An 8,499-nucleotide genomic window follows, 5' to 3' on the forward strand; every position below is an offset into this window, starting at 1 on the left:
ATTTTAAAAGGGCGTTTTTTTTTGCTATTCATACTTTAGAATCTACAAAGGACAGTTAACACGAATTCGTATCAAGATGTGACTGAAATAATTACTTCACACTCTATTCCTTGGTTCTCAGATAGGGTCGACTCTCACTAAAATCAGCAAACAGTTTCAGTTCTATGGGAGATCTATTGTCAAGATTATCCTCATTATCAATCTTTAGGTATGTTGGCTATGTCTTTCGCCACTATTCGTTCATAGCGTTACTCATTAAACAAACCACAGGATGCTGCAGACCGTTTAACATTCAAAAGAAGGCGCATTTCATATACCTTCTAGTCCACTCATTCAGAACGTGCATTCATTGGTAAAACAAATACCGTCGATGGCGTATTTCATGTACCTACTCGAACGGTTTTGTCGCTTTCATACTTTGATACGGGCATTGTTAGTAATCAACTAAGGGTAGGGTGATTGTGTGAGGCTGCTCAGTTGCATTCATTCTAGTGGATTTTTTCACTCGTTTCACGTACCTTTAAAGTAGTTACCTTATTACCTCCTCAGGATCCATGTGGGTCAGCGGAGGCCTGCTATGGGGATAGGTTACATTTTAGTTGGTGTAAGGACGTTTTTAAATACGTTACGGTTTTGTTGTAGTCTCATCCCCTGCTACCTGTGGTTCCTCCGTAATCAGACTTGTTCTGACTCTGCCACAGATGGTCCCGGAAACAGCGGTGTTGCCGGGTTGCTGTTTTTTAGGTGTGTGACAGTGTAGAAAGACTCATGCTTGCCCGATAGTCTTTTTTTCAAAAGGTGTCTATCAAAATAGGGTTCCTTAAAATTTTTATTAATTAGATAGAAAAATAATGATACATGAAGGCGCACCCTTGCAGTCTGTTATGATGTTATTTTGAATTATTGTCAAATGCAGCTCACGGAATAAGGACAGGTTGTGGCCTGCTTCTTGGTCTGTCAAATGATGCGATATTGGTTTTACAGATTCTGTAATTCACGAATGGGTTCCATTTGCTAACTTGACGTTATGTTCTTAAATATTTTCGACAAACCCGGCTTTAGAAAATAGGTACTGTCTCTTTTTAAAAGTCCCATTGGAACTCAAGGAGATTCACATTTATTTTTATCTCACAGTATCCTTAACAATAATCTTCTTGTGGGTCGTATTGTCACATGCCTTATTCCTCCAACATTCAGAAGTTCGTTATTCATATAGAATTGTAAAGGAAGGGATGAGAGGAAATGCAATATTTCCATAAAGGGATTTATTGGTTATTCCTGAGGAGGATATAGCGGTATACATGTAATAGTTCATTTATATACGCTACCCCATGGGATATTATCATTCAGGCCGTCACTATCTGTGCCCAACCTGTGTACCCATCGTTGCTCCTTTTCAAAAAGAATTCTCTCGGCGTTGTGGTCTTTGTTTGTTAGTGTTTCCAGGACTACCCATTCCAGATCTTTTGTTGTGTGCCCTGCTTCAAGGTAATGTGCAGACATCTTGGTAGTAATCTTATTTAATTTGACATTGCTCTTGTGTTCACACATTCGTTGTTTTATTTTCCTACATGTCATGCCGATATAGAGTTTTCTGCATGGGCATGTGATCATGTAAATTACATTGGTCGTGTTACAATTGGTGTGATTCATAAGTTTCCATCTCAGATTGGGCAACAGTTGGATTTCTTTTGTCACCTTCGTTAGTGGGCATACCGAGCATGAACCGCAAGGATAGTGTCCCATGACTGGACGTGTGTCCCAAGGTGATTGTGTGATGACTAGAGGTTGTCTGGGGGCCGGTCTGGTGTGAACCAATATATCTTTTAGGTTCATTGTTCTTTTGTGTGCAAACCTTGGTTTGGGCCACTGTATATCTGCAGAAGTGAGAATTTTCCAGTTTTTATTCACACTCTTCTTGAGTTTATTACTTGCAGGCCCGTATATTAACGAAGGGAACTGAAGGATCCCAATTCCTTTCCCCCCCCCTTGATTAATAAAAAAGTATTTTTTTCTTTACCAAAGTGCTTAATTTGGAGAAATAGTAGTGATTGTGCAAGTCTTTCTCATTTCTAAAACTATATGCAACAGTCTTTTTCAAAGCATGTTATTATGTCAAAGGGGATGTCACAATTACCGTGCAGGTCCATTGCCGTTTTCCCTATGTTAGCATGATCACTTTGCAGACTGTCCTCTGCTTTGCACACCGTATTCTACAGATATATTTTTCTTTGTATCACAATGTACTTTCAAACAAATCATGCTGCTACTTTTGCGCTCTGTTCTTTCCTGGGATTTAGTCTGCACATGTAGACAAGGTCGAACACCAATGCCCCTTGTTATTCTGTTCTGGTCAGGCCCTAGCATCTAGACTAAACAAAACAAATGCAGCTGTTGTTTGAGAATGCGTACTTCTTGTCATATAGGTATGCACAGATAGGTAACACACACTTGGAGAGGGACAGTTCTAGGAAAAAGATCGTTTCAGCACCCAAGATGTAGAACTTTCATCCGTGTATACTGAGGAACGGGGTCTGCTGCTAACACCTAGGGAACTTCTGATATATACTCATTTTACTTCTGCAGAAGAGAAGGGAGGTTAGGGTACACTGTTGCCTATAATGACAGCTACATTTCTGATTTACGGACTACTTGCTCTGCTAACCGTATTTGTGTTAGGCATTTTCTTACTTGTTGTGGCACGTATACTGCATACTAGCACTATAGTTAAAATAAACATTTTCAAAGTTTCTCATGTATCTGTCAGAACTTATTGTGGACTAGCGTGAGAGGGAAAGGGTGTGTCCTGCAACTGCAATTCCTGAGAGGGTTGGGAGTGTTGTGTTCTGGGGTTACTAATCACATGTTCCTCTGTGAGTAAGTAGGAGGGCAGGTGAGACTCAATAGCTAGTCAGTCCCGGGCTCATGGTTACTTCGGGGGTAGGATGACTCAGTCCCTGCCTACTAAGGTCCCACAAACCCAAGCATAGTTCTGTGACTTTGCAGAATCCCTGCAACAGCGACATTAATATAAAATGGTCTCTAATAAAAGGGTTAATCTCCAAACCCTACCTCTTTTTACCTTTTTGCTACTTTTTTTTTATAAACAGAACCACTTTGCTTCTAGAGTTACAGGAGTTTATATTTTTCTTCATTAAATGACTTTTGGAAATGTAGCTACGATTAAGATAAATGTAGACAACCTCCCGCCCCCTTAATGTGACATCATAGACTTTTCCACTAGTCAGACTATTAATCTGACTCTTGGTAGTTTGCAGTAATATCTAGATATACAGTAGAGCCTGAAAAGCAGCTTTAATTTCTGATATTTTGTAACACCATTTGTCGAAATGAGCTGTAATATGTTTTTTCTGATGTCTGGATTTACAAGATTTATAAAAGCAATCAAATGCAAAATCTTTCGCAGCAGCAAACCCTCTAAATACGAAATGCATGGAAGTTCTCTAAAACTGATTTGCTCTGAAAAACCCCTCCCCGGAATATTTGTCAGAGATCAACTGTATTTAATGTAATCTGCTGTAGCAAATGTGTTTTTGGGTCCAAAACCTTCAACAAACACTGCCACATTGCCTTTTCTTGTAAATCTTCTCTTAATTGTTTTACTAAAAAAATCTTCATTTTATTTTATTTCCAGGACAGCGTTTTGCCCTTATGGAAGAAAAAGTAGTGTTATCCTCGATCCTACGACAGTTTTGGGTGCAAACAAGCCAGAAGCCAGAGGAACTGTGCCTGCAAGGAGAACTCATTCTTCGCCCTAAAGAGGGCATTTGGATCCAACTGAAAAAGAGAGCAGACTTTATATCATAGCAAATGAAGGAATTTCATGGAGTAGCATTTCTGTATCCTCTGTTAGTTTATCCTGCGCACAATAATATCTAGCTTAATGATAACATCTCAGTAGTTCATAACAAAGCGTGTTTCACCCAGAATGGTATTTTGCCACTAAAATAATAGATGTTTCTTGTTAACCAACTCAGTGTATGCATTTTATCGGCCTTGAAAAGGTGACAGGACCCACCAAGGATTTGAATCCATGGTCTTGAATGTAAAACAGATCCCTGCAGTAGTGTATGCATTAGTTCACTACTCCACCAGTGCTGGCTTTCTCACATCTCTCACAGGCAATGCTTTCCTGGCTTGAGTGTTGGAACTGAGCTGCAACTTTGACAATTTGAAAATTGTTTTTGGGATGCAGGTGTTGTAGCTTCAATCTTTTGCCGCCTTCCCTACCTTCACTCTTAACTAGCTCATACTTGTTGCAGGCTGGTTGATTGAATCTTACAACCATGTTTCTTATTCAGTCAGTACAATTGCAACTAACTGTTCAGATATAGCAATCTTGTTCATGACGTTTTTTTAGTCAGTGGCATTAACATTTAACTCTCAGGTAAGGTGGGTGCATCCACTCTATACAGCAGGTAGTAATAAAGTTTTGGGGTGTAGGGATCACAGAAATTATTTTTTACCGCAAATGCCTTATGTTTTGCTCAGTGTTGCATAGCCAGGCTGTTCACATATTTTCTGAGCACCAGCTTCCCCAAGCCTGTCAATTGTGTCCCTAACAAAAGAGTCACTTCATCATAGATTACCTTGCATGTTTTCTCATAAAAAGACAATAAAGAATCCCACATTTAGGACATAAAATCTGGGCATATAGAGTGCCAGTAATGCCACTTAACAGGGCCTTTTACAAATATCATTTTGTGTTTAATCATCTTTATTTAGAATAATGGCTTGTACAAGTCAAGAGAAATCCAATAAAATATGATTTAACTCCTTAACCGCTGCGGGAATTCCGCCGCGGTGCGGGAGTCTTAATGAGTGGGCGGGGCCGCGTCGGCCAACGGAAATGCACGGGACTAGCCAGTTAGTGCTTGCGATGGCCGTTGGCCGACGCGCGCACGGAAAGGGTTAAGCCAACAAGAAGAGTAATCCTGGATATGACACTAAACCTACCTGATTATATTTTACGAATTTCATCAGAAAAAAGGGGAAGAGGCAGAAGGCAGGGAAAGGTAAGAGGGAAGTAAAAAGTAAGTAAAGACCGATAACCAATTAAAGATTAATAAGGAGAAAGGTTTTGAATGAGATAAAAATTGGACAAAAAATTACTAATGTGAAAAGTAAACAGAGTTTAGAGTAAGCAGTCAGAAGAGGAGGTCACAGAGGTATAACATTTTCGGAAAGGATAGCATTATTATTTTGCACAGCTATTCTGTCTAAAAAATGTCATAATGAAAACCAATACCATTGTCTATTTAATGATGGCTTACAAAAGGAGGCAAAACCAAGATCTAACCGATGATAGTGACAGACATTATACCACCATGCTTTAAATGCAATATTAGAGGAACATTTCCAAAAATGCGTAACTTGCTGAAAAACCAAGGCTATTCTAAGATCAAACAATTCTTTTTATATACATTTAACTCTGTAAACTCATATAAGCTACCTATAAATAGCAATATCTGATACATAGTACATTGTACAATTGAGATGTTTGTGAGCTACAACCAGACTATCTCCCAAAATGATGTAGTTGGAGTGCAAAGAAAAAGAAGGTGCATAAGGACCCCGTTCAGGTGATCTTAAGACCAACAGGCATTAATATTTGAGTTGGAGAATTTGGCAATAGAAGGTGAAGTATGATATAATCTGTGGTAGAAAAAGAACAAAGATTTGGAAGCTGAGGCTGATCTATAAATGTTAAATACTCTGGACCACATTTTATTCCAAAAAGTGACTGGCCAAGCATATCCCAACTCTGCTTTCCATTGGAGTTCTATTTTAGGTTTCTCACTAAATAAATCAGGGAAAGTAAAACAATTGTAAATAAGAGAAGCTTTAGGAGTAGAAGCTAGCAGTCTAATTTTTGGTGAGGGTGTTAGAGAAAGAGTAGGATTGGAGGGTAGTAAATAGAGAATTTCCAACATGATATCCAAAAGAAAAGTGAATTCATGCCAAAATAAGCAAGTTCCCTTAAAAGCTGCTTGAAATTGTGGAAAGGAGCAAGCATTAGAACCAATAAATAAATGGAGGACCCATATTATACCTTTTTGTCTCCAAGAGTTCCAATATAGAGAACAATTTTTTATAGTAACAAAATGGTTGTATCATAAGGGAGACTCGCAAGAAATTAACTAGGTTTGATCATAAGGTTTCAGTATGTTATAAGTGTGTTAAATAAAAGCTAAGAAGCAGTAACATTCATAGAGAAAAAATAAAGAACTTCTCTAGGAGAGAATGGTGCAAACACGGCTTGCTCAATCGCAAACTACAGAGGAGTAAATGAGGAGGGCAATGCAAGGAGCCATACCGAGGCCTGTCTCAAACAAAAATCTCTATGATAGGGCCGAAAATTTGGAAAATTTGCAGCACCATCTATCTTAGCTTTCTTAGGATGTGAAAGAGAAAGTCTGGACTTCTATAAGAAAGAAAGAAAGTAGAGTATCTATTTTTTTTTAAATGTACGAGGGATGACGACTGGGACAAGATGTACAATAGAATAGATGTAATCATCATTCTAATGGAGTCGAGAATGAGATGGACCCACCAGGAAAGGAATAAAAGGTTCCAGGAAGAGATTAATTTAGCAATTCTATTTATTCCTCCTTCCATATTTATAGTGACCGATTCTTTAATAGAATTTGTGAGCCAAATACCTAAATATTTAATTTTAGAAGGATTCCAATGAAAACCAGTAGAATCCAAAAAGTGTTTAAGGCACTCCTAAAGGAGGACTAATTCAGGATTATAGGTAGCCAAATGAGATGGAATTATCTGCCTTTTTATTGGATTAACAAATCCTTTCACATTCTATGAAACAACTCTGAATAAAAAAAAACAATCAATTATATATATATATATATATATATATATACATATATATATATAAGGGCGATCAGTCAAACGTAACAATAGTAGAGATATAAAATATAAGGAATGAGAATAGGTGAGAAAAAGAAAGAAATGAAGATAGGACAAGGAAGAGAAAGAAATAATAAAAATGTAGAACCATTGAAGACAGAACATGTAAAAAAAACTGATGACTGAAAACACTCCTTGTAAAAAACTAAAGAATAAATGAGGTGGTGATGCTCATATGAAGATGGCACGACCAACCAGGGGGCAAGTCGCCACATCGGGATGTTATATAGGAAAATGGGAACAAAAAATGCAACAGTTCTTGATCACCTGCAAAAAAGATCAAGAAGAAAGAGAGTGAACAAAAAGAAGAGCAACAAGCAAATAACTGATAAACTGTGGAAAAAATATATTTAGTTAAAGCTGCAATAAACCAAGAATGAAGATCTCAGCGTGAGGAAGGATCCGCCATGTCCATAGAGTCAGTTGTATGGGCAAGACTAAAATGTCTGAGCTTTGCTGATTCATCATAAGAAGTGGTCTCATTCTGGAATGTAACTTTGAAGTTACATGGGTGCAGCAAGCCATAAAGAGCTCCCATGGTACGTAACGCCGGGCGAAGACTAAGCAGCTCTTTACTCCTGTTGGCAGTAACAAAAGGGACATCTTGTGAGATAAATATCTTTGCACCTGACCACATAAGCAGTTTCTTAGATTTGGTTGCGTTTAACCCTTACAAGAGATCCGTGAACTCCAGAACAAAAAAAGAATCACACCACAAGATTTAACAGGAGCTGAGGAAGAGGGTAAGTGAGGACCCAGTCTGTGTGCATGGTGGATGTTTAAGGATGTGGAAGAAGAGAATTAAAGGAGCTTAGGCAAAAAATAGTTAAAGAAGGACACAGGATTCTCTCCTTCAATGCCTTCTGGGAAGCCATAAATACATAGGTTATTAAGTCTATTTCTGTTTTTGCGGTCTTCCGAATGCTTTTTAGCAAGAGGATGTCTTTTTCCAACAGGGCAATTTTAGTGGTTTCATCATGAAGATCACTGACCCTCTGCTCCACTGATGATATCATGGACTCCATAGATGACAACTTATCATCAAGAGTTTCAATCCTTTAGTTTGTTTCTTCAAAAAATGGTCTTAAGGCTCTAATTTCCTCTAGCATGGTTTCTAAAGATACAGGATTAAAGATGGTGTTAAGGCTCTAATTTCCTCTAGCATGGTTTCTAAAGATACAGGATTAAAGAATGTATCTGGAGAAGGGGGGGTCATGGTTTAGTCTTTCATTCGCTGTAGAGATGTAATGTAACTTCAAAGGAATGGTAGTGGTATGATAGTGGTGGTTATAGAGTGAGAATTACCAGATTGCGCCATGTCAAAAGAGGAACTTGGATCCTCCATTAAAGGTTCTACAAAAAAGACCAACCTGAGTCTGATATTTTAATAGTGACTCTTACTGGACCAAGGAAACCTTTTTAATTCTGCCCAAAAAAGAAAATTTTGTAGCGTATGTAGAGTAATACAGGTCAGTAAGGTTACTGGTGTAGAAATGAGTGAGGCCACAGAGATTAGATACAGTAAATGCAGACCTTGCTACTCAAGTAAGC

At 38.2% G+C, this 8,499-nt stretch overlaps 1 protein-coding gene across 3 annotated transcripts in view; it reads left to right on the forward strand.

Annotated features, from left to right (window-relative positions):
- Nucleotides 1-6,260, forward strand: part of LOC144821266 (cytochrome P450 4V2-like) — a 301,369-nt gene extending 295,109 nt beyond the window's left edge. For all 3 annotated transcript variants that reach the window (XM_078678090.1, XM_078678091.1, XM_078678092.1), the window contains one exon: nucleotides 3,656-6,260. In XM_078678090.1, coding sequence (XP_078534216.1) covers nucleotides 3,656-3,828 — 173 coding nt within the window. In that variant the 3' untranslated portion in view covers nucleotides 3,829-6,260. The remainder of the gene's footprint in view (nucleotides 1-3,655) is intronic.
- Nucleotides 6,261-8,499: the final 2,239 nt, after the last annotated feature.

The sequence above is a fragment of the Lissotriton helveticus genome, chromosome 2_2 (assembly GCF_964261635.1).
Source record: "Lissotriton helveticus chromosome 2_2, aLisHel1.1, whole genome shotgun sequence".
Taxonomy (NCBI): domain Eukaryota; kingdom Metazoa; phylum Chordata; class Amphibia; order Caudata; family Salamandridae; genus Lissotriton; species Lissotriton helveticus.